General features: G+C 42.6%; 1 protein-coding gene across 1 annotated transcript in view; it reads left to right on the plus strand.

Annotated features, from left to right (window-relative positions):
- Positions 1-477: 477 nt before the first annotated feature.
- LOC140731450 (protein SPMIP7) overlaps positions 478-26,674 on the plus strand; it is a 41,046-nt gene continuing 14,849 nt past the window's right edge. The window contains exons 1-3 of the mRNA XM_073052945.1: positions 478-910; positions 19,250-19,344; positions 19,506-19,582. Coding sequence (XP_072909046.1) covers positions 496-910; positions 19,250-19,344; positions 19,506-19,582 — 587 coding nt within the window. The 5' untranslated portion in view covers positions 478-495. The remainder of the gene's footprint in view (positions 911-19,249; positions 19,345-19,505; positions 19,583-26,674) is intronic.

Genomic DNA, 26,674 nt, shown 5'->3' on the forward strand with positions numbered 1-26,674 from the left:
GAATGATTTGTTCTTTGGGAGTGGCTTATCTGAAATCTCCTACTTTAAGGGACCTTAGAAGCTCACTCACCACCGAATGAATTCAAACCGGAGAGGGGTAGATTTCTAGCCATTGAGGAATTAAGGAATGTGAGAATTGTTAGGGAGAAGGGTGTCTGAGATAGGTCTGCCATATTTCGTAGGTTTTAGTGTCCGAGTTGTGTCTGGGCAGGGCATCGTGGAGCCCAGCGCCGGGCGAGGGCCGGTTGCCCCGGAGACGCTGGCCCGGCGTGGTGGATGTTCCTTTATGGACGCGGTTGCCAAGCAGCAACAGGACTGGGCGCTCCGCTCCCAGGCGGCACAACCTGGATCGCGGGAGTCGACCAACAGCATCTGACCTAGGGAGTGAGGTGGAGAAAACTGCCCGGGACCCGCTGCCATCAAGAACTGCGAACAGGAGGGTTCATTTCGGGAAGTCTGAGGAAATAGCACATTAGGGAAACGCTGAGAGCGGCAATGACGGCCGCCGTCAGTCTAGCGCGGCCGGCACAAACGGGCCAGACTGTGATCCCCTTCGTGAAGGGGCCCGAGGACCGACACTTCTTCACCAGCTTCCAGGACCAGAACAACGTCGCCTTCGCCAAGTGGACCTCTCATGCAGCACCGCCTGAAGACTTGTATCCGCTGGCTCCTCACCGGAAAGATGTGCCACTGCTCGACCCCATTTCGGGCTTCAAGAGCGTGGGCTGGAGCGCGGCGACAGGCAGCCCCCGGCTCCTTGGCGCCTCTTTCAACACGGCACCGGGCGGCGACTGCCGGGCTCGCACCGCTATTCACGCCAGCATGCGACCTCTACTACACGACGTAGCGGCACAGGCCCGCTGGAACTCGAAATCGGTATCGACCGCAGCCGTCCGAGCGAGAGTGGGAGGTACAGTTCAAAGCGCCGTGGAGTCCGCGTCCTCACTGGCTGCCTGTTGAGTTTATAGCGTCCAGATTAAAGTTTATAGGAAACGTGAGCAACACACAAAATGCTGTAGGAACTCAACAGGCTAGGCAGCAACTATGGAAGAGCGTACAGTGGACATTTCGGGGCTAGACCCTTCAGTGAGTGCTGGGTTTTTGGAGGTGGTTAATAATTTGTAGGTTTTAATAATACATATTGGTTTACAAATGCAACAGGTTATCCAGAAGACAAATTGGATGTTGGTCTTAATTGCTAGAGGGATTATTTGTGGCCAGTTCCCTGTTTTCTATCTCTGGACTCTGGATTCGGTCCCTCTTGACCTACAGCAACCTGTGCATCCTGGCAACCCCAAATTCAACAGAGTCTGAAGCTTTGATCTACAAAACCTCGAATATTTGTTTTAAGTTATTTTTGGTTAATGAAAGTGATAGACTAGCATTTACTGTGCATCCAAGAGATGGTAGGGACTTTTGACTTAAACTGTGAAGTCCATATTGGTACATAATCCCAGAATTTTGGCTGGTGAACGTTATAGGGCAGGGAAAGGTGACAAAATTACAATGAAGCATGAAACCGTAACTGACAGTTTGATGGTTCTGTGGAGCTATTGCCCACATCCAGGACAATGGAATACATATTTTATGTGGATATATTAAAAACAATCCCCCTTTACTGTTTCCTTTGGATAGTACATACTTCCCCATTAGGAACTGGATGTTTAAACTGGAAGTGGAAATGTCTAGACTGTTTATTCATTCCTTAGATGCTGCCTGACCTGCTGAATTCCTCCAGCATTTTGTATGTATCTATCCCGTGGACAGCTTTATTAAGTAGCACTGAGCTGACTGAATATTAGTTTTGAACCCATCCAGGTAATAAGAGTATTGTATTTGATTTGTCCTTTATATGGAATTCAAGAATTTGATGAGGAAGGTTATTTATTCTTAACAACTCACCTGCTTCTGTAGTCTTCATATTTATATGAAAATCAATCAGGTTTATTATCACTGTCTTATGATGTGAGAAATAGTTGCTTTGCAGCAGCAGTACAGTGCAAGGACTGGTGCCATGGCCCTCAGTTTCTGTCCATATGCCAGGAGTAGAAGTACAGTCAAGTAATGGGACTTGTCACAGGGCAGGATGGTATGGTAAGTGTTTTGGTGATGTAACGGTGATAGTGTTGTGGCCCTTTTGGTTCTGCATGTGACATGTTGGTGATAGTTTATCAGATACTTCTTCAAGCCAGCCCGGTTGAAGCCTCCTGCAATGACTGGAAAAGTGTCAGGGTGCTGTGTCTCTTGAAAATTGATCACCCACAGCTCCTGCAGTGCCAGTGTGACATTTTCTAAGAATAGAACATCACCGCTACCAGAATGATGGTGGAGAGTTTCCTTCAGCAGATAGAATGAATGGCATTTGACTGCCAGGTTTTCCAGGTTGGGGTAGCAGGACTGAGACAGAAAAGTCTGTGCATCAGGATGAATAAATCATGAAGCAAATGCCACCACCTCTACCTCTACAGTTACTTGATGCCACTGCCTGGACCGTGAACTAGATCGTGAAGCTCTCGGCTTGGAGTGCTGTGTCTGGATTACAGGAGGTGAGCAATGTCTCAGTGAAGCAGAATAGACAACAATCCCTGGGATGGCCATCTTGCTTTGAGGTCTTCAGTTGTATTTTCCAGAGACTGTTCATCAGCCAGGAGGATGGGAGGAGGAGAGAGGGCAGCTTAAGGCCCTGTTGCTTCAGTTTTACTTGCAGTCCTTCCCAGCAGTCACATTTCCTGAAACAATGGAGACATCTCCTGAGCTTCCAAGTACTGCAATCACTCCATGGATGGTGTGGTGTCTGGAATCTGCCAGTCCTGAAACCACTAGTTCTTTTAAAAGACCTGAAATAATGTTACTTTCTGTAATGTCAGTGGCTGAAGGTTTTAATTGTAAATGGGAGTGTTTGAGATTCCCTTGAGAGCTGCATCCAAAATGTCATCCCTCTTGTGCACCATTTCTGGGGCTCCAGTGGTTAGTCCAGTTGCCTTTCTGATGAAATGTAACCTCAGGATAACGTGGTTGGAGCTACTCAATTTTCTAGTGTTGTGGTTAGGATTTATAATTAGAGACAGTGGGCTAGAATTTTCCAGTGCTAATCTGTTGCTATCATATTGCAAAACCATTGGTGATGCCCACCCATTCTTGTTTGATTTTCTCCCCCTCCCCCTCCCCCTCCCCCTCCCCCTCCCCCTCCCCCTCCCCTCCCCCTCCCCCTCCCCTCCCCCTCCCCCTCCCCCTCCCCCTCCCTCCTCCCCTCCCCCTCCCCCTCCCCCTCCCTCCTCCCCCTCCTCTCTCCCCCCCTCCATCCCCCCCTTTCTCCCTCCCTCCCTTATTATGTATTGCATTGAACTGCTGCTGCTAAATTTACATATTTCATGTCACATGCCGGTGATAATAAATCTGATTCTGATACCATTGAAATATCCCTCCTTTGGTCTTCTAATTGTGACTTAAGTCATTAATATGTTTATTTCATTTGTTCACCAGTGGAATTACTTTTTGCTCTTGGTTTGTTCCCTTCTGATTTTCTTTCCCTTTGATTTTCTATTATCTTGTCTTAGATTATTTTGTTCAAAGTATTGGGATTACTGCACTGTCTGACTAGATTGAAGTTTGAAAGATCACGTCACCAAGACGTCAGGTTGTGCCTTTATATATTGCCCCCAAGGCCTTTCTCTGACTCTTGCCAAGTACCTTATTGATACTTCCAAAAGGACAGTGGAAACAAAATTGGGCCATGAGGCACTAGTTTTTCTAATCGTCTTGAAAGTTGTTACATGTGTTGAAACATTGGAGCGACTGGGCTTGTATACACTGGAATTTAGAAGGATGAGAGGGGATCTGATTGAAACATATAAGATTATTAAGGGATTGGACACGCTGGAGGCAGGAAACATGTTCCTGCTGATGGGTGAGTCCAGAACTAGAGGCCACAGTTTAAGAATAAGGGGTAGGCCATTTAGAACAGAGATGCGGAAAAACTTTTTCACCCAGAGAGTGGTGGATATGTGGAATGCTCTGCCCCAGAAGGCAGTGGAGGCCAAGTCTCTGGATGCATTCAAGAGAGAGTTAGATAGAGCTCTTATAGATAGCGGGGTCAAGGGATATGGGGAGAGGGCAGGAACAGGGTACTGATTGTGTATGATCAGCCATGATCACAGTGAATGGTGGTGCTGGGTAGAAGTGCCGAATGGCCTACTCCTGCACCTACTGTCTATTGTCTATAAAGTTAATTTGCTGCCAGTTTCAGTGGTGAATCATGAGTGGTCATCTTTAATGTAACTTTCACCACTCAGTGACTTTGTTACTGAGCAACTAATATTAGCTGGATGTTGATGATGCAAGCCATGCATTTAAAAAATTAGGACTGCCAAATAAGGCTGTGATGATTCACCATCATGTGTTAATCACATGGGAGAAACCTGGTGTTCAGCTGCAGGAAGAACCCTCCCCCTGCACCAGGTCTCATTTTGAGTTTAAATGAATTCTGTACTGATTTGTACAGTAAATGTAAACAAAAAAAATCTTATTCCTCTGGTGCCAGTTGTTTAAGTTAATGAATTCAAGTTTCCACGTTCGTTAAAACCGTATTTATTTGAGTATAAAGCAGCTGCAAGTAAATGTGTAGTAGATGCTGCTGTTGTCAGGAAATGTAGAGGTTGCTTGACCCAAACGCTGAGCAGTGGAGACAATTTAGCAGTGAGTGATAATTTTAATAATAAACTGCAAAATAACAAGCCACGAGGGGCCACAAAACATGAGATACTTAACATGACAAGGCAATAAGGTAACTGAAGGCTAGGAGCAATTGACTGAGACTGGCTGGCTCGTATCAGTGAACAAGGACTGTAGGTGAGAGCTAGGATTAAATGGGCTACAGGGGAGTCCTATTAACTGGATGCAGACTGGGAAGAGCCTGCATGTGGGACAGACAGGACAATCCCCTCTTAACCCCAGGGCCAGCCCCCGATAGGCCAGTATGTTCTGAATGGCTCCAGTGGAACTCCTCAATGAGTTCTGGATCCAAGATGTAACTAGTCAGCACTGAAGATCTGGGCTGTACCCTTTCTAGCCGACCAGGTACTGAACACCGTGCCCATGATGAAGTGAATCCATCAACCAGCAAACTGTGTACACTGGACCACCTTCCACTTTCCTTGACTCTAGAGGTGTACTTTGAACTTTGATCTTTGAGGGAGATGCGAGGCCATAGTTTCTGATGAAATGGTGGTATAGGTTGGAGAAGCCCAAGAAACGCTGTAGTTGTTTGAGAGAGTATGGTCAGGACCATTCAACAATAGAACACAATTCCTCTGGGTCCATGGTTATGCCTTAAGGTGAAAGGACATAATCCAGGAAGGAAAATACTGGGGTGTGGAACTGACATTTCTCTAACTTGCAGTAAAGTTGTTTCTTTTTTTGAGGAGACACTGAAGGACAGAATGGATGTGACAGATGTGGTCTTGGGAGTCCTTGGAGAAGATGAGGATATTGTTGAGGTGGACAAACGTGTAACTGTGTACACTGTCTCAGAGGATCTCATTAATGAAGGTTTGGAAAATGGCTGGACCATTGGAAAGTACAAAAGGCATCACCAAGTACTAGTGGGTGTTATGAACCCTGTCTTTCACTCGTCCCTCTGGCAGATGCGGATCAGATTGTATGCATTCTTAAGACCCAGTTTTGAAGATCTAAGAGTGTTTCGAATGGGCTATCCATCAAGGGAATAGCATGGTACTTCAAAGTGATCTTGTTGTGTTCATGATAGTCAATGCAAGGATAAACAACTCCCCACCCTCCACCCCATCTTATCTTTTGACAAAGAATCCTACACTGGCTGGGGAGTGGGATGGTCGAATGAAGCCATGCCCTACCACACATTGGCGATATAGTCGTTTATGGGTCTAAGGAAGGGAGAGGAATAGCAGACTACCTTGGGGAGGGATGGTGCCTGGGAGGAGGTCGATCTTGTGGTCTGTGTGCCAGCAGGGTGCTGGCTCCCCCTTTATTGAAGGCAATGGCTAATTCGTGGTATTCTGATGAGAGTTTGGTGAGGTCGAGAGTTTTTCCTGTCTCTATGGGTTATGGGGTGAAATCAACTGAGGTTGCAAGCTGGTGGTTTGGCCACTGAGTCCCCAACTCAGCAGTGAATTGGATGACTGGGCGAAGGAACACTAAACATGAGAGAACATGTACTTAACATGGCAAGGCAGCAAGGTAACTGAAGATTAGGAGCAGCAACTGGTTGAGGATGGCTGGTTCATATGAGTGAACAAGATGTGGGTGAGAGCTGGGTTTAAATGGGCTTCAGGTGATGAGTTAGAAATGACTGGCATGGAGACTGGGAGGAATCTTCATGTGCAAGCTTGGCAGCTGTTCTCTTGGCCCTGTCATTCATCATTGTTCCCGTACTCTCACAAAGTACCTGGGTCAAGATGTTTGTCATTGACTGCATCTCAGCTGTACCAAATATGATCACCCCTAAACTGCTGGGCCTTGGTCTTGGGGTCCCCAGTAGACTTCCTGATCAGCAGATCTCAGTAAAATTTGCCATAACCTTTCATCCATCCTGATCCTCAACTTCGGTGTTCATTTCCCTGCTCTGCTCCTTCTATATCCACAACTGTGTGACCAGATACCAACTTGGATGATACCATTGTTATTGGCTGGATCAAGAATGATGAGACAGAGTACAAGAAAGAGATCACAAACCTTGTGTCATGATGTCATGACAGCAATCTTGCCCTTAAGGTTAAGAAGACCTAAGAGTTATTTGTTGGTTTTATGGTGTGAGGAGCACTTGGGAAGAATACAACTAGCTCCCTTTCAACAGAGCTACAATTGTGATGGTCAACAGTTTCAAGTTTCTTGGCATCCATACCATCAGTAACCTCATCTGGTATCATCAGACTGATGTGGCAATGAAAGGCACATGTGCATATATACTTTCTTAGACATGCAGGGAAAATTCAGCTTGGCCATGTGAATTCTGTTGAACTTCTACAGATGCTCCATAGAAAGTTTCCTGAGGGTTTCTACCTTAATTTGGTCTGGCAACTGCTCTGCCCTAAACTGTTGCAACCTGCAAAGAGTGGTAAACACTGCCCGGTCCACTACAGGCTCGTTACTTCATTCCAGCTAGTGCATCTGTATAATGCATTGCTTCTGAAAGGCCAATTGTATTGTCAAGGATGCCTTTCCCCTTTCTCTCTCCTAACTTCTGGCCTACTCCTCCTGAGCAAGTTTCTCACTAGATATGTTACAATTAAATGTAGATAATTGCATTGTGGTTTCTCTGACATAAAGTTAACTTTAGGACAATAAGAATACCTATGTTAAGATGTTGGTCAGTGACTGAATCTCAGCCGTATCAAATATGATCGAAGAAGATACAAGAGCTTGAAAGTCCAGATACCCAAACTTGGAATAGCTTTTTCCCTATTGCTATTAGACTTCTGAACCAATTAACTGTTTCACATTCCTTTCCCAGTGGTGCTGCCACATTCTTGTACTATGAATTCTATCTTTCTTAGTTATTCCATTATTGTTACTTAATTTGTTTTTACTATAAATTTGTATTGCAATCTTTTCATTGTTCTATTGTTTTTGCATTCATAGCAGTATTTGTTGTATTTATCATTACCACATATACTGTTTTCTCTGTGAGCTTCATGTGAGCAAGGGATTTTATTACACCCTGATATATATATACAAAAAAATAAAACTAATCAGAATACTATTAAATCTCTCCTCTAAACTCTCAGCACAATCACATCTTTTCTTAAGTATGACTTCAGAACTGTACACAATGCTCCTTGTGGGGCCTAAATAGTAACACGATGCTGCAGATACTGGAAATCTTGGGCAATACACAGAAAGTGCTGAAGGAACTCAGCAATTCAAGCAGCTTCTATGGAGGGGAATAAACCGTTAATGTTTCAAGCTGAGACCCTTCACCAGGACTGGAAAGGAAGGTGGGAGGCCTGAACAAGGAGGTGGAGGAAGGAGAAGATAATAAGCTAGTAGGTGATAGGTGAAACCAGGTGATGAAGTAAGAACCTAGGAGCCGCTAGATGGAAAAGGTGAGTGCTGAAGAAGGAGGAATTTGATAGGAGAGGATAGTGGACCATGGAAGAAAGTGGAGGTGGACAGGAACTAGACAGAAGTGATGGGTAGTTGAGAAAAGAAGTGGTAAAAAGAGAACCAGAATGTGGAATAGAGAAAGAAAGAAGGTGTGGGGGGAGGGAGGGTAGAAATAACCAAAAATTATAGAAATCAATGTTGATGCTGTCGGTTTGGAAACTACCCAGACATAATGAGATGCTGCTCCCTTAACGTGTGTGTGGCCTTATCGTAGCAGTTGAGGAGGCATGGACCGACATATGGGAATGGGGCCTAAACAGTGTGTTAAACAGTGCTCTAAGTGCTTTCTATATTGCAACATAATGTGTCAACTCTTGTATATCCTATATTCTATGTAGGACCGCTGAAGGCAAGCATGTCCATAAGACATAGAGACAGAATTAGACTATTCAGCCCATCGAGTCCATTCTGCCATTTCATCATGGCTGATGCTGGATCCCATTCAACTCAATACACGTGCCCTCTCACCATATCCTTCATTACCCTGACCAATCAGGAATCTATCAACTTCTGCTTTAAATATACCGATGGACTTGACCTCTACCACCATCTGTGGCAGAGCTTTCCACAGATTCACTGCTTTCTGGTTAAAAAAAAATTCCTCCTTACTGCTGTTCTAAAAGGGCGCCCCTCAATTTTGAGGCTGTGCCCTTTAGTTCTGGACACCCCCACCAGAGAGAACATCCTCTCCACATCCACATTATCTAGACCTTTCAATGTTTGATAGGTTTCAGTGAGATCTCCATATGTTCTTCTAAATTCCAGTTAGTACAGGCCCAAAGCTGTCAAATGCTCCTCACATGTTAACTTCCTCATTCCCAGAATCATCTTCGTGAAACTCCTCTGGAGTGTCTCCAATGAATACACTTTTTCTGATATAAGGGGCCCAAAACTGTTGACAGTACTCCAAGTGCAGCCAGTCTAGTATCTTTTAAACCGTCAGCATTATCTCCTTGCTTTTATATTCTATTCCCCTTGAAATAAATGCTAACATTGCATTTGCCTTCTTTACCACAGAGTCAACGTATGAACAAACCTTCTGGGAGTCTTGCATGAGGACTCCTAAGTCCCTCTGCACCTCTGATGTTTGAGCCATCTCCCCCATGTAGATAATAATCCACACTATTGTTCCTTTTACCAAAATGCATTATTGTACATTTCCCAGCACTGCATTCCATCTGCTACTTTTTTGCCCATTCTTCCAATTTGTCTAAGTCCTGCTGCAATCACATTGCTTCCTCAGCATCACCTATCCCTCCACCTGTCTATTATCATCTGCAAACTTTGCCACAAAGTTATCAATTCCACAATCTAAATCATTGCCAAACAATGTGAAAAGTAGCGGTCCTAATACTGACCCCTGAGGAACACCACTAATCATTGGCAGCCAACCAGAAATGGCCCCCTTTATTCCCTCTCGCTGCCTCCTGCCTACCAGCCATTCCTCTATCCATACCAGTATATTCTCTAAAACGATAGGATTTTATCTTATTAAGCAGCCTCGTGTGAGGCACTTTATCAAATGCCTTCTGAAAATATAAGTAAATGATATCCACTGCCTCTCCTTTGTCCACCCTGCTTGTTACTTCCTCGAAGAATTCTAACAGATTTGTCAGGGCAAGATTTCCCTTTACAGAAACTGTGCTGACTTTGACTTATTTTATCATTTATCTCCAAGTATCCCACAACCTTGTCCTTAATAATGGCCTCCAACACTTTCCTAGCGACAGAGGTTAGGCTAACTGGCCTATAATTTCCTCTCTTTTGTCTTCCTTCCTTCCTTAAAGAGTGAAGTGACGTTTGCAATTTATCAGCCCTTCGGGACCTCATATTTCTTCTTTTTCCTTATAGCTTTTTTAGTTGCCTTTTTGTTGAATTTTTAAAACTTTCCAATCATCCAACTTCCCACTCAGTTTTGCTACCTTCTATGCCTTGTCCTTGGCTTTTATGCAGTTCTTAACTTCCCTCGTCAGCCACAGTTGCCTACCCCTGCCATTTGAGAACAAGTTCTGTAGGACTTATCTATCCTGCACCTTGTGAACTATTCCGAGAAACCGCAGCCACCTCTTTTCTGTGGTCATCCCCACCAGTTCCCCCCCCCCCCAATCTACCATTCTGTCATCATCAGTCTCTTTAGTTACCTCTTCAGAAACTCAATCAAATAAGTGAGGCAGGATCTCCCCTTTATGCTATCTAATCAATTTTTGTCCTCCCAAATTAACATAAACCCGATCCCTTAGAATTTGCTCCAATAATGTCTCACTGATGTAAGGCTTGCCACATGTAGTTAACTGGCTTATTCTGAAATACTCTTCACTAGCCTTCCTTGATTTATTAAGCATAATATAAGGGCTTTTGCTGTCATTTGTACAGTTCCATTCATCCAAATCCCTCTGCTAACTGATCCACATTGGCTTAAAGTTAAGCAGTACAGTGGATTTTACGTTCTCTTCCTTGCTTTCAAATCCTCCATGGTGCTGCTTCCTTCTCTTTGTAATTTTCAGTCATGCAATGCTATTGTGTCATTTTGGCAAAAGCCTGGGTTGGGAGGTGTTGGCGAATGAAGAAGTTTAGAATAGTGGTTAATACTAACTGGAACTGTGTTATGTTTGACTGTATTTTGAAATTCATAGATTGGTGATGGTGAACTCTATCAGACAGTTAAATAGGTTTAGTAGGTTACTCACATTGAATTGCAAGATCCGTACATTGCCTTTAAAATCCTCTCTTGTTATCTCTGCAATGTTACTAGTGCCATTCCTTAAAATTAAATTCAGGACTGACCTTTGCATATGATTAGACTTGCTGCATATTGATTAAAATCTTTATCTTGAAAGTATTTTAAGAACTCTACATCCTGAATACTGTTGACACAGTTACTAACAGGTTTGCTGAAACCCTGTACTATTACTGCCCCAATGCAGAAATATGCTAACCTGTTTTTTGCCTGTATCTCTCTTGAAGAAAGTATGCAGAGTAAATGTTTAGCAGTGTGATCATCTCCTTCGCGTTTCTTTTATTCCAACAACATGGTCTCATTTGTCCAACTCATAACTGTAATCGTTTGCTCACACAAAACAAAATTGGTTGGTTGAATGTCATCAGAGTCATTGTCACTATCACCAATTTCAAGACTGATGTGGATGACTTTATGTCTAAGAAAATACCTAGTTTTCCCTAACCAGATGCCTTGGATAAAAAGGGGATTAACAGTCTGCTGAGAATTAGATCTGTGACATTCAAGATCAGCAGTGATCCAAAACATGGCAAGTAGTCCAGGGGCAACCTCCGGAAGGCCATTAGAGACAATTCCATTTGAAGTTAGAGGCACAATTGGATGCACACCAGCAAGGATTCACTCTTTGGAAAGATGTTCTAGTGTTGGCCTCCAAGACAAAGATCATAGGATTACGAGATTAGGCCCCTATGGTGTATCTAGAAGCTGCAGTGGGTTATAGATTCAGCCATTTCCATCATGAGCACGATCCTCCCTGCTCTGGAGGACATCTTCAAGAGAAGGCAGCTTCCATGTTGAAGACCCTCACCACCTGGAACATGCCTTTTTGTATTACTCCCATCAGTAAGGTGGTTTAGGAGCCTAAAGACTCATGGCCAATGATTCAGGCTTGGCTTCTTCCCATCTATCATCAGATTTCTAAAGATTCCTGTACACTGTCTTGGTTATTCATCCTTTTCAGTGTTTATTTATTTTTGTAGCATGCAGTAACTTTTGAATCTTACGGTGTACTGTTGCTGCAGGACTTCCAGAGTTCAATCAGTGGTGAGAGCAGAGCACAGTGATGAGGCTTTTCGCAGGTCGCTTGTTTAAAAGGAGAGCTTCGCGGGCATTCAGACATTCTGGAGGCCCAGTCAGCAGTGGGAGCAGAACACAGTGAATTAAATAAAAGTAGGGAAGGGACCAGTGGGGGGGGGAGGCATTGTTGGGAGTAGTGGTGAGAGTAGGAGTGTCAGGCTTTGGCACAAAAGAAGCATTGGCTCTGGATAATTTTCTGTTAAAGTTCCCTTTTTTACTTTCACTTGCAAAACTTAGTCTGGTAAATGGCTGTTGTGTGTTCTTCCTGCCGAATGCTGGAGTCCTGGGAGACCCAAAGTCTCCTAGGGATCTACATCTGTGTGAAGTGCTTCCAACTACAGTTGCTTGAAGACAGTGTGAGGGATCTGGAGCAGCAGCTGGATGACCTTGTACGGGAGAGAGGAGATAATCAATCAGAGTTACAGTCACCCCGAAGTTGCAGGAGGTTAGTAGTTGAGTGACTGTCAGGAGAAATGGAAATGTGAATAGGTAGTTAGCACAGAGAACCTCTGTGGCCACTCCCCACAAAAATAAATATACATTTTTGGAAACTGTTGTGGGGGATGGCCTCCTAGGGGAATGCCACGGAGACCAGGTTATTGACACTGAGCATGGGTCTGATGCAGAAGGGAAAGAGGGAGAAGAGGGGAGCTGTAGTGATAAGGGACTCAATAGTCAGAAAAACAGGCACGAGATTCTGTGGATGTGAATGGGACACCAAGATGGTGTGTTGCCTCCCAGGTGGTAGAGTTAAGGGCAATCTTGGATCAGGTCCACAGCATTTTAGAGAGGAAGGGAGAGCAACCAGATGTCTTGGTACATATTGGTGCCAATGACATATAAAGGAAAAGCAATGAGGTTCTGAAGAGAGAATTTAGAGAGCTAGGTAGAAAACTGAGAAGCAGAACCTCCAGGATAGTGATACCTTGCCACATGCTAAGGAGGGTAGAAACTGGATGACGTGGTAGATTAATGCATGGCTGAGAAGCTGGTGCAGGTGGAAGGGCTTCAGCTTTTTGGAACGTTGGAATCACTTCTGGCGGAGGTATGACCTGAACAAAAGGGAAGGGTTACAACCTGAACCTGAGGGGAAGAAATAATCTCACGAGCAGGTTTGTTAGGGCTGTTAGGGAGGGTTTAAAGTAATTTTGCAGGGGGGAGGTGGGAACAAGAATGAAGGGACTCAGGATAGGATGGATGGTAAAAGAGCAAAAATAACGTGCAGTCAGGCTGCCAAGAAGGGTATGCAGATGATAGGAAAAAATTGCAGCCAGAAGAATGAGTATCAGTGGATTAGGGATGCAAAATCAAAAAGGGTAGCAAATACAGTACTCAAAGTGTTATATCTCAATGCACGGAGTACAAGAAATGAGGTGGATGATCTGGTTGCACTATTACAGTTCATCAGGTATTATGTTGTGGCCATCACTGAATTGTGGCTGAAGGATGGTTGTAATTGGGAGCTGAATGCCCAAAGTTACACATTATATTGGAGGGATAGAAAGGCAGGCAGAGGAGGTGGTGTGGCCCTGCTGGTAAAGAATGGCAGCAAATCTGTAGAAAGATGTGACATAGGATTGGAAGATATGGGTTGAGTTAAGAAACTGCAAGGGTAACACACTGGCAGTTATATACAGGCCACCCAACGGTAGCTGGGATGTGGACCACAGATTACAACAGGAAATAGAAAAGGCAAGTCAAAAGGGCAATGTTCTGATGGTCACAGAAGATTTTAACGTGCACGTTGATTAGGGAAAATCAGGTTGGTAATGACTTTCAGCAGAGTGAATTTATTGAATGCCTGCAAGATGGCTTTTTAGAGCAGTTTGTCATTGAGCTTACTAGGAGATCAGCTATACTGGATTGGGTGTTATGTAATGTAATGAGGGGATTAGAGAGCTTAAAGTAAAAGAACCCTTAGGAGGCAGTGATCACAATATGATTGAGTTCAACTTGAAATTTGATAGGGAGAAAGTAAAGTCTGACATAGCAGTATTTCAGTGGAGTAAAGGAAATTAGAGTGGTATGAGAGAGGAGTTGGCCAAAGTAAATTGGAGGCAGCTGCTGGTAGGAATGTCAGCAGAGCAGCAATGTGTGTGCTTCTGGGGAAAATGAGAAAGGTGTAGGGCAGATATACTCCAAAAATGAAAAAAAATACTCAAATTGCAAAATAGTACAACCATAGCTGACAAGGGAAGTCAAAGCTAATGTAAAAACAAAAGAGGGCATACAACAAATCAAAAATTAGCAGGAAGATAGAGGATTGGGAAGCTTTTAAAAACCTACAGAGAGCAGCTAAAAGAATCATAAGAAGGGAAAAGATGAAATGTGAAAGCAAGCTAGCAAACAATATCAAAGTGGATACTAAAAGATTTTTTCAAGTATGTAAAAAATAAAAGAGACATGAGATTGGATATAGGACTGATAGAAAATGAGGCTGGAGAAATAATAACAAGGGAAGCAGATGACAGATGAACTAAATGAGTATTTTGCATCAGTCTTCACTGTGGAAGACGCTGGCAGTGTGCCAGATGTTGTAGTGTGTGAACGAAGAGAACTGAGTACAGTTACTATTACAAGGGAGAATATGTTTAGAATATGTTCTGGAACCATGAGAGGCTGTGCAAGGTGTGCACTCCCAGAAGTTTGAAACTGCTCACAGTTTCTACTGCAGTGCCACTGATGTAGAAAGATATGAGTAGTGCAAGTTCTCTTGAAGTTGATAACCATCTCCTTTATCATTGTTGACATTGAGAAGAGGTTGTTTGCCTTGCACCAGGCCTCATGATCTTCCACCTCCTCTCTGTAGGCTGTCTCTGTAGTTGGTTTGGTGATAAGCCCCATCACTGTCATGTCATTGGCCAATTTGATAACGTGATTACTTGGGTATTTGACCGTGCACTCGTGTGAGCAGAATACACCAAAGGGCACAGCACACAGCCCTGGGGCACCGATGCTGAGGATGAAAATGAGGGAGGAGCATGGTGCATCCTCATTATCTGACTGTCTATGTTGTGTAATGAACCAAGTTTGATTAGGGAACTAAAGGTAAAGAAACCCTTAGAAAGAGTGATCATAATAGTTTGTGAGGGGGAAGCTAAAATTGGATATATTTTTACTACAGGTGAGTAAAGATATTTACAGAACCAAAGTTGATTTGAGGGGGACACTAGCAGGGATGATGGTAGGGTAGCAATGGCTGGAGTTTCTGAAAGTAATTCCAGAATCGGTTCATATCAAGGAGGAAGAAGCATTCTGAAGGGAGGATGAGGCAACCGTGGCTGACAAAGGTAGTCAAAAACAGCATAAAGGGAAAAAAGAGCACATAAAATACATTCGACCCTCCTTATCCATGGATTCCACTTGCGCGGATTCAACCAACCACAGATCAGGACAACCTGGAAGTTCTCTCTCCAGCACTCGTTTGAGCATGTACAGACTATTTTTTCCCTAAACAATACAGTATAACAACTATTTACATAGCATTTACATTGTATTAGATATTATAAGTAATCTAGAAATGATTTAAAAGTACAGGCAGTCCCTGGGTTATGAATGAGTTCCATTCCTGAGTCTGTCTTTAAGTCGGATTTGAAGTTGGAGCAGGTACATCCGGTATTATTTCGCGACAGTCAAAAGTTTTTCTTAGTATATAGTACATATTTTACCTTTCTATGCATATAAAACACTTAAGAAACATACGTATTTCAATAATTAAACCACTGCATTGCTTAGTAATAATTGTAGCTTTCATCAGGGCAGGACCTTTCACATGCTTCATTAAAATTGTTCCAATCGTTGACCGACTGTAGCCTAATGCTTTTCCAATGACCGATGGCTTTTCACTTCTTTCCGATCGCTTTATTACTTCCACCTTATTTTCAATCGTGATTATTTTCGTGAATGGAAACACTGCGGATTCAGAGCTGCGCCGCTGGGTCCTAATGTCCACTGCACTGAGACAGGTTAAATAAAGTCCGGGGTTCCGCTGGATCCTAAAGACCACCGCACTGAGACAGGTTAAATAAGGGACTTGAGCATCTGAGTTTTTTGGTATCCGCGGGGGGCCTTGGAACCAATCCCCCGCGGATAAGGAGGGCCGACTGTATAGCAAAGATAGAGGAAAACTAAAGGATTGGGAAACTTTTAAAAACCAACAAAAGTCAACTAAAAAAGCAAAAAGGTGAAATGTGAAGCTAGCTAATAGTATAAAAGGGGATACCAAAAGTTTTTTTCCAGATATCTAAAGAGTAAAATTGAAGCAAGAGTGAACATTGAAATGCTGGTAAATGATGCTGGAGTGGTAATAATGGGGACATGGCAGATCAACTGAATATGTATTTTGCAACAGTCTCCACTGTAGAATACACCAGCAGCATGCCAGAAATTTGAGAGTGTCGGGGTAGAAGTGAGTGTAGTTGCTTGGACAAGGTACTTAGGAAAATGGAAGCTCTGATGGTAGAAAGATCACTTGAACCAGAAGGACTACACCCCAGGGTTCTGAAGGAATTACCTGAAGAGATTGTAGAGGCATTAGTGGTGAACTTTCAGGAATCTCTAGATTCTGGAATAGTTCTGGAAGTCTGTAAAATTGCAAATGCTATTCCACTCTGTAAGAAGAGAGGGAGGAAGAAGTCAGGAAATTAGAGAATCAGGTTTAATATCACTGACATATGACGTGAATTTTTTTTGTTCTGCAGTAGCAGTACAGTGAATTGCATTACAAAAACTAGCAATAACTGATAGGAAGTAATGGCCTGCTAACCTGCCAGAGCTTATGTGCATCGGATTCTGTCTCTAACTTCAATTGGAATTATTTCTTCATTCTTAAAAATAGCTTTCTGTAGGTCATACCTGGATTTGTTGTATAGGCCAGTTAGCCTGACTTCAGTGGTTGGCAAGATGTTAGACTCACTTATTAAGAATGAGATTTTGGATTACTTAGAGCTACACAATAAAATAAGCTGACCTCACCATGGCTTCCTTAATGGAAAATTTTGTCTGACGAATCTGTTGAGGAACTAATAGACAGAATAGACAAAGGAGAGTCAGCAAATATTGTTTACACGAAGTACACTGCAGATGCTGTGGTCAAATCAAGACTACAAAAAAGCTGGATGAACTCAGCAGTTCGGGCAGCATCCGTTGAAATGAGCAGTCAACCTTTTGGGTTGAGACCCTTCGTCAGAACTAAAAGAGGGGGCAGGGGCCCTATAAAGAAGGTGGGAGGAGGGTGGAAAACCAATCAGAGGAAAGATCAAGGGGTGGGGGAGGGGAAGCAGGGTGTGGATAGGCAGGAGAGGTGAAGAAGGAATCTAAGGGGAAAGCACTATGGATAGTAGAAGAAGGCAGAGTCATGAGAGGTGATAAGCAGCTAGAAGAGGAGACAGAGTGAAGGTGGGATGGGGGAAGGGAGAGGGAGGGAATTACTGGAAGCTGGAGAATTTGATGTTCATACCAAGGGGCTGGAGACTACTCAGACGGTATACGAGATGTTGTTCCTCCAACCAAAGTTTGGCCTCATCTTACCACTGATGTTAGGCTCACTTTAATGGGTGAACTGATTGCTCTAGCTTGTAGTTTCCTAGTTTGTCATTGCAGCTCTTCTTTTGATTGACTGTTAATAAACAAAATCAATGACTGACTTCATACAATGCTTCAGACAATTGTGTCCTCCAAATATTTATTCCCATTGTAACATTCAAGATGATTGCTGATACCTTCATAATTCTTAATTAGTAGTGAAATGGTTTCATTTTCACTCCCGGCCTGAATGCTTGAAACTGTGGTGAGAAAAACAGTTCTGAATAGTCTTGCTGCTCATTTCTCATCAGCTATCGGTGACAAAAATCTCTGCTTTTTGAACACAAACACATGTAACTGATGCTACTTATAAACTGTTCGCTCCAAACATGGTGTAAGCTCTAACCTCTAACCTCCACGTGAGTCCACATGATTGATGTTAGTTACAAACTGATCAGCAATGGTCTTCTGCCACAATTAAGCAGCATATTGTCCCAAATATACAAAGGGAATCCTGGTGATTTTTATGGAGTCATAGAGAAGTACAGTTTTTTTTGTACGTCTTGATTTGACCACAGCATCGGCAGTGTACTTTGTGTAAACAATTTTTGTTGACTCTCCTTTGTCTATTCTGCCTATTAGTTCCTATGTAGTTCTTTGGGTCACCTAATCAGTGCTAAACTATTAATCTGCTTAGTTTTATCGATCCCCTCCATACCCCTCCCACCGATGTACTTGTCCAGATTTTTCTTAAATTTTAAATTTTGAAATCAAACCCGCATCCATCAATTCCAGTGGTAGCTTGTTCCACACTCTTACCACCATCTGAGTAAAGAAGTTCCTGTTGTGTTTTTAATATTTTCAGTAATATTTGAGTAATATTGTAAACATGTTGTTTGATTAAACATTCTTTGTTATTTACATAATTCCTGATGGGTTATATATACGAAATGCATGAATGGCGTATATCATTGCGCTAGCATGTCATAAGTATGCGCTTCTCTTAAAGTAAAAACCAAACTAAGACAAATATCTCTTGGGCTCCCTTGTTTTTCTTTCAATTAGTTTTGTGTTTTGGAGTTACAAAATCATCTCCTATGATTCCACATGGACAACTGCAATGAATCATAAGGGGACCTATTCCCTCCCCCTTTAAATATACATGGTCTTTTTAGGGTTCTCCTTTATTTGCCAAACATAGCTCATCCTCTCTTTGCTTTCCTAATTTCCTTCTTGTGTGCTCCTACATCCTGTATACTCCTCAAGGGATTTGCTTAATCTTACCTGAAATATGCCTCCTTTTTCTTGACCAGACTCTCAGTATTCTTTGTCAGCCAAGGTTCTCTATTTTGCTAGCCTTGCCCTTCACTCGAACAGGAATATGTTAGCCATGAACTCCCCCATCTCATTTTTTAAAACCTCGCACTTGCTGGATGTCCATTTACTTCCGAGCTGCTTCTCAAAATTAACCTTTGTATGTTCCTGTCTAAAGTCATTAAAACTAGCCTTACCCAAGTTTAGGACTTTTAACTTGTGGGACAGTCCTATCTTTTTCCATAACTTTTTTTTATCATGTTCTATAACTGAAAAATTGATCTTTTTTTAAATTGTTGAGGATCAATTTTTTCCAATAACTTAAATAACAGCGTTATCAATCACTTTCACTGATAGCGAGGTTCGCTGTTCAATTCAAAGTAAGTCACCAGAGAGACAAAATAGCATGTTAACTTATTGAGAGTTATTGATACAAGCATTCTTATTCTTTTTTTCAAGGCTGGACGAGCCCGGTCCGAGTAACACCAACACCACACTCATCTGTTAACCTGCAAACCCATACTTTAAATTTCAATGTGGATCCTACAGATCAGGTATGTATCGTTCAGAACAATGTCATATTACATAGTACACAAAGCATGTGTACTTTAATACAAACTTTGTCTTTCCAACAGAAAATAAATTTGTAGCTATCCATGCAGTTTTTAATCCTGATCTTTTATAAATGTAAAATGTGCATTATCTGTAATTATAGACTACCAGTGATCCAACATCTGACAGTACAAGAGACACAAAAGCAAAAAGATACATGTACACAACAACTACTCAGAGGTGAGGAATTTTTGTCAAATTTCACATTTTTCTATATGCTATCAGATCGTCTAACTGCCCAATCTCCTTATAGATTTTATTTCGGAACAAACACCAATAGTGATGCAAAATCAAAAAAAAACTACAAAGTTTTAAGTAAAACTAAAAATGCCGGTAACAGATAGTAGGCCAGACAGCACCTATAGAAAATATAATCCAGGTTGAGCACCCCTTATCAGAAAATACAAAATCTGAAATGTTTTTGAGCCCTGACGGTGCCACAAGTGGAAAATTCCACAAGGCGCTGGGAAGTTCTCAGGTGATGCGCATGTCTTTGCACACCACAGATACTCTGAGAAGTGATGTCACATATCCTGTGTGGGGCCCTGATGGCACCAGTTTGTTGGTGATACAATTCTACCGCCAGGACTTAAGAACTTTTTAAAAGCTATTATTAATGCTTTTTGAGATAGTGATTTAGATGCATATCATATTTTTACTGAGTTAAGTATTGTATGTAATTAGTTTTGCTACAACAAGTGTATGGGACATTGGAAAAAAGTTGAATTTCCCCATGGGGATGAATAAAGTATCTATCTATCTATCTATCTATCTAAAAGCTACCTTCAGGGTATATGTATAAGCTGTATATTTAATATAAATGGATTTCATGTTTAGACTCGGGCCCCATCCCCAAACTATTCCAATATATAGATGCAAATATTTCAAAGTCCGAAGCACTTCTGGTACCAAGTATTTCAAATAAGGATTGCCTAACCTGTAGTGAACATTGCAGGCCAGAAACCCTTTGTTAGAGCTAGAAAAGTGAGAAAGCAAGCAGAGAGAGTGGAGAAGGAAAGAACTGGTTTTAGACCAGGATTGCCAAGGCCATTCCTCTGTTTATAAAGTCATGTGGTTGCTAGATTAATGAGAAAAATCAGAGAGAAACCAAATAAAGAGACATGTAAAGGCTATTAAATGTTATTGCTTAAATTTGAAACCTAAAGGAGAATGCAGGAAAAGCCAACAGGTCATGAAGTGACTCTGTAGCAGAAAAGTTTAGAAATAGTGCAGATATAATATTCTATCCTAATATTCTTTACCAAGTAACTTGGGTGTGAGGAAAATAATTTGAATCCATTCTACGGAACACTATAGATGTTGCTTTAGAAAAGAACAACATGCACAAACCAACAGAGGATTTTCAACATGAAAAGCTCTTGTTTTTCTTTACTACAGGTCTTAACTGACCTGCTGAGTTTTTCCAACATTTTCATGTTCTAACTTCAGATTTCTGACATCTGTAGTGCTTTGATTTTTCAATTTAGAAAGGTATAAATTAATCAGCAGCAGTCAGTAGGGATTTCTTGGGAAATAATATGTCTTTGAAATATAATACAGCAAATTTCTACATATCAAACTTAAATTTGGCAGGGTTTTATTGTATGAAGGTTATATTTGAGTGTTGTGCCATATCGACCTTTTCCACATACTCTTTCAGTGTACCCAAGCTACACTGAAAAATGTGGAAAAGATCCTGAGGTATCAAATGCAAGATGCTTTTCTTTATTTCTCAGTAAGGTTATAATCCTAAGATATAGTGGAAATCATTGTTCTCCAAGGTCTAATCTACCCAGTTTTTCTATTCTTTTGAATAATGCAGCATTAATAAAAGCTGCTTGCTGTAAACAAGTCATTAAATTTTTAGCTTTTCATACTTTCTGCGCAGTGGAAGACCATTCAGTGTAATGAATCTATGCTGGCTCTCAGAGCAATCTCATTTCCCCTTTATCTTCCTATAACATATTCTGTCACATATGCCCATCAATTCCATCCTAATTTGTAATAATTTACAACAGCTAGCTAACTTCAGATTCAGATTCAGTTTATTGTCATTTAGAAACCACAAATGCAATGCAGTTAAAAAATGAGACAATGTTCCTCCAGAATGATATTACAAAAGCATATAACAAAACAGACTACACCAGAAAATCCACATAACGTTTGGCAATCCCCAATCCAGAGTCCGGAGAGGCTGCTGCGTATTAATATCGCGCTACCGTCTTAGCGCGTTCCCCGGAAAGGAGCTCCAAATCCACCAGACAAACAAGACCAAAAACTATTACAACTTTTTGACTGGGGGGGGGGGGGGAAGTCTGGAGACACGGAGAAACCCATACCTTTAGAAGGAGTACATTCAAATTCCACAGACGGCACCAGAGATCCAGGTAGAGTCTGGGTTGCCAGAGCTATGAGGCAGGAACACTGCCTGCCACTGCTTTTGTTTCTGTAGTCAGATTCATTCTGTCGGGAAGTGGCCTGGTCGAGGGAAGTGCCTGGTGTGAAAAGTGCTAGTCTTTGGCTCAAGACTCTTCGGCGAGGAGACTACGCCAGGCACAATTGCAGAGGGTGAAGACATGACCGCTAAGCTGATTCAGTGTGCTACGTGCATGATGTGGGAGGTCAGGGACACTGATGGTGCCCCCGGCTGCTACAGCTGTGGAAAGTGTGTCCAGATTCAGCTTCTGAAGGAGCATGTTGCAGCACTGAAGAAAGAACTGGATGACCTCAGGTTTATCTGCGAAAATGAGGGTTTTCTGGACAAGACCTACAGTGAGGTCGTTACACCGAGGATACCAGAAGAGAGAAAGGGGGCGATGATGAAGAAGGAAAGGATGCTTGAAGTACAGGAGACCCCAGGGGACGTACCTCTTGTAAACAGGTTCACCTTCTTGGAAGCTGTCAGGACAGAAGATACTGCCAGTCTGAAAGGCGGACAGGTCTGCGAGCTGAAAATTGGTGCAGAAGCAGAGCCGAGGAGTCAGACATCAGGAAGAGCCGTGGTAGTAGGGGACTCCATAGTAAGAGGTACGGAAAGGGGTTTCTGCGGCAACAGGTGAGATTTAAGAATGGTGTGTTGGCTCCCTGGTGCTAGGATCCAGGACATCATGGACCAATTGCAGGGAATCCTCAAGGGTGAAGGTGAACAACTGGAAGTGGTAATGCATGTTGGCACAAATTACATCGGGAAGAAGAGGAAGGACATTCTGCAGTGAGACTTCAGAGAACTCAGAAGAAGGCTGAAAAGCAGGACTTCCAGGGTGGTTATCTCTGGTTTGCTTCCAGTTCCTCGTGCTGGAGAGGGCAGGAACAGGGAGATAATGGATCTGAATGTGTGGCTGAGGAACTGGTGCAGGAAGCAAGAATTTACATTCTTGGACCACTAGGTTCTGTTTTGGGGTAGGGATGAATTGTACAAAAGGGACGGGTTGCTCCTTAATAGGCGGGGGACCAGCATTCTGGCAGACAGGTTTGCCACTGCAACATGGATGTGTTTAAACTAAGTAGTGGAGGGGAGGGGATGAACTGGAAATATAAGGATGGAGTTAAAGGGAAAGTGAAAATAAGAAAAATTAAAAAGGACAACAGAATCAATGGAGTAGAAAGCTCAAGAAGAGATCATATGGTATGGCCAAGTGAAATAGGAATTGATATGAAAGGAGAAGGGAGTACTGAATTAAAAGTATTATATATGAATGCACAAAGTATAAGGAATAAAGTAGATGAGCTTGAGGCTCAGTTGGAAATTGGCAAGTACGATGTTGTAGGAATAACTGAGACATGGCTTCAAGCGGACAGGGCCTGGGAAATGAATATTCAAGGATATACATCTTATCGTAAGGACAGACTGACTGGCAGAGGGGGTGGGGTGGCTCTGTTGGTGAGGAATTATATTCAGTTCCTTGCGAAGGGGGACTTAGAATCTGGGGATGTAGAGTCAGTATGGATAGAACTGAGAAATTCTAAGGGTAGAAAGACCCTAATGGGAGTTATCTGCAGGCCCCCAAACAGCAGTCTGGATGTATGGTGTAAGTTGAATGAAGAGTTAAAATTGGCATGTCACAAATGTAATGAATCAGTTGTCATGAGGGATTTCAACATGCAGGTAGACTGGGAGAATCGGAATGGTACTGGACCCCAAGAAAGGGAGTTTGTGGAGTGCCTCCGAGATGGATTCTTAGAACAGCTTGTACTGGAGCCTACCAGGGAGAAGGCAATTCTAGATTTAGTGTTGTGCAATGAACCGGATTTGATCAGGGATCTCGAGGTAAAGGAACCATTAGGAGGTAGTGACCATAATATGATATGTTTTAACCTACAATTTGAGAAGGAGAAGGGACAATCGGATATGTCAGTATTACAGTTGAACAAAGGGAACTATGGAGCTATGAGGGAGGAGCTGGCCAAAGTTCAATGGAACAATACCCCAGCAGGGAAGACAGTGGAACAAAAATGGCAGGTGTTTCTGGGAATAATGCAGAAGGTGCAGGATCAGTTCATTCCAAAGAGGAAGAAAGATCCTAAGGGGAGTAAGGGGTGGCCGTGGCTGACGAGGGAAGTAAAGGGCAGTATAAAAATAAAAGAAAAGAAGTATAACATAGCAAAGGTGAGCGGGAAACTGGAGGACTGGGAAGCTTTTAAAGAGCAACAGAAGATAACAAAAAAGGCAATACGCCAAGAAAAAATGAGGTACGAAGGTAAACTAGCCAAGAATATAAAGGAGGATAGTAAAAGCTTCTTGAGGTATGTGAATAGCAAAAAATTAGTTAAGACCAAAATTGGGCCATTGAAGACCAAAACGGGTGAATTTATTATGGGGAACAAGGAAATGGCAGATGAGTTGAACAGGTACTTTGGATCTGTCTTCACTAGGGAAGACACAAACAATCTCCCAGATGTAATAGTGGCCAAAGGAACTAGGGTAAAGGATGAACTGAAGGAAATTTATATTAGGCAAGAAACGGTGTTGGATAGACTGTTGAGTCTGAAGGCTGATAAGTCCCCAAGACCTGATGGTCTACATCCCAGGGTACTTAAAGAGGTGGCTCTAGAAATCATGGACGCATTTCCACTAAGTCCCACATAGGAGATTAGTGGGCAAAATTAGGGCACATGCTATTGGGGAGCAGAGTACTGACATGGATTGAAAATTGGCTGGCTGACAGGAAACAAAGAGCATTGGTAATCATTTTCCAATGTTCTATAGATTCAGGAACAGTTCCTGCTGATTGGAGGGTGGCTAATGTTGTCCCACTTTTCAAGAAATGAGGGAGAGAGAAAACAGGGAATTATAGACCGGTTAGCCTGACTTCAGTGGTGGGAAAGATGCTGGAGTCAATTATAAAAGAGGAAATTACGACACTTTTGGATAGCAGTAGAAGGATCAGTCCGAGTCAGCATGGATTTATGAAGGGAAAATTAAGCTTGATTAATCTTCTGGAGTTTTTTGAGGATATAACTATGAAAGTGGACAAGGGAGAGCCAGTGGATGTAGTGTACCTGGACTTCCAGAAAGCTTTTGATAAAGGCCCACGTAGGAGATTAGTGGGCAAAATTAGGGCACATGGTATTGGCGGGCAGAGTACTGACATGGATTGAAAATTGGCTGGCTGACAGGAAACAAAGAGTAGTGATTAACGGGTCCCTTTTGGAATGGCAGGCTGTGACCAGTGGGGTACCGCAAGGTTCGGTGCTGGGTCCGCAGCTGTTTACAATATACATTAATGATTTAGATGAAGGGATTAAAAGTAACATTAGCAAATTTGCTGATGACACAAAGCTGGGTGGCAGTGTGAAATGTCAGGAGGATGTTATGAGAATGCAGGGTGATTTGGACAGGTTGGGTGAGTGGGCAAATGTATGGCAGATGCAGTTTAATGCAGATAACTGTGAGGTTATCCACTTTGGTGGCAAGAACAGGGAGGCAGATTACTATCTAAATGGAGTCAAGTTAGGAAAAGGGGAAGTACAACAAGATCCAGGTGTTCTTGTACATCAGTCAATGAAAGCAAGCATGCAGGTACAGCAGGCAGTGAAGAAAGCTAAAGGTATGCTGGCTTTTATAACAAGAGGAATTGAGTATAGGAGTAAAGAGGTCCTTCTGCAGCTGTACAGGGCCCTGGTGAGACCCCACCTGGAGTACTGTGTGCAGTTTTGGTCTCCAACTTTGAGGAGGGACATTCTTGCTATTAAGGGAGTGCAGCGTAGGTTCACAAGGTTAATTCCCGGAATGGTGGGACTGTCATATGTTGAAAGATTGGAGCGACTGGGCTTGTATACACTGGAATTTAGAAGGATGAGAGGGGATCTGATTGAAACGTATAAGATTATTAAGGGATTGGACACACTGGAGGCAGGAAGCATGTTCCCGCTGATGGGTGAGTCCAGAACTAGAGGCCACAGTTTAAGAATAAGGGGTAGGCCATTTAGAACAGAGATGCAGAAAAACCTTTTCACCCAGAGAGTGGTGGATATGTGGAATGCTCTGCCCCAGAAGACAGTGGAGGCCAAGTCTCTGGATGCATCCAAGAGAGAGTTAGATAGAGCTCTTATAGATAGCGGGGTCAAGGGATATGGGGAGAGGGCAGGAACGGGGTACTAATTGTGTATAATCAGCCATGATCACAGTGAATGGCAGTGCTGGCTAGAAGGGCCAAATGGCCTACTCCTGCACCTACTGTCTATTGTCTATTGTCCAAATATGAATGCAAAACAACTCCTTTTTCTTCATAAAGGAACTCATTTGAAGATTCTTAATGCCTTTATAAGTATTACGCATACATTTGTGCACTTGAGAGTTATCCATAGAATGGCTGTACCTGCAGTTATTAAGTCCTTGCATTGACCTCTTCCTAAATTCACTCGAGTAGCAATGTTTAGTACCCCAAACAAATAACAGTTCTATTCCCTTTGATATATTCAAATATATTATCAAATTATGTATACTATAAACTTGAGATTAATCTTTTTGCAGGCACTCACAAAGCAAAAAAAATTACAGTAGATTTCACTAAAACACACACATAAGACTGTCATGTATCCAATTTGCAAAAGAGGACAAATCATGCAAACAGTGAAAAGAAAGTGAACAAAAACACATGAGCCACAAACGGCATAGTCCCCAAAATTGAGTCCACAACTGCGGAGCCCATTCACCACTGAGGCAAATGAAGACTGTCCAGTAGCCTGATGCTTGCAGGGCAAAACTGTTCCCAAACCAGGCGGTATAGGACTCAAGATGCCTCTGCTTCTTGCCGAATGGTAGTAGCGAGA

This window comes from Hemitrygon akajei, chromosome 8, assembly GCF_048418815.1.
Source record: "Hemitrygon akajei chromosome 8, sHemAka1.3, whole genome shotgun sequence".
Taxonomy (NCBI): Eukaryota; Metazoa; Chordata; class Chondrichthyes; order Myliobatiformes; family Dasyatidae; genus Hemitrygon; species Hemitrygon akajei.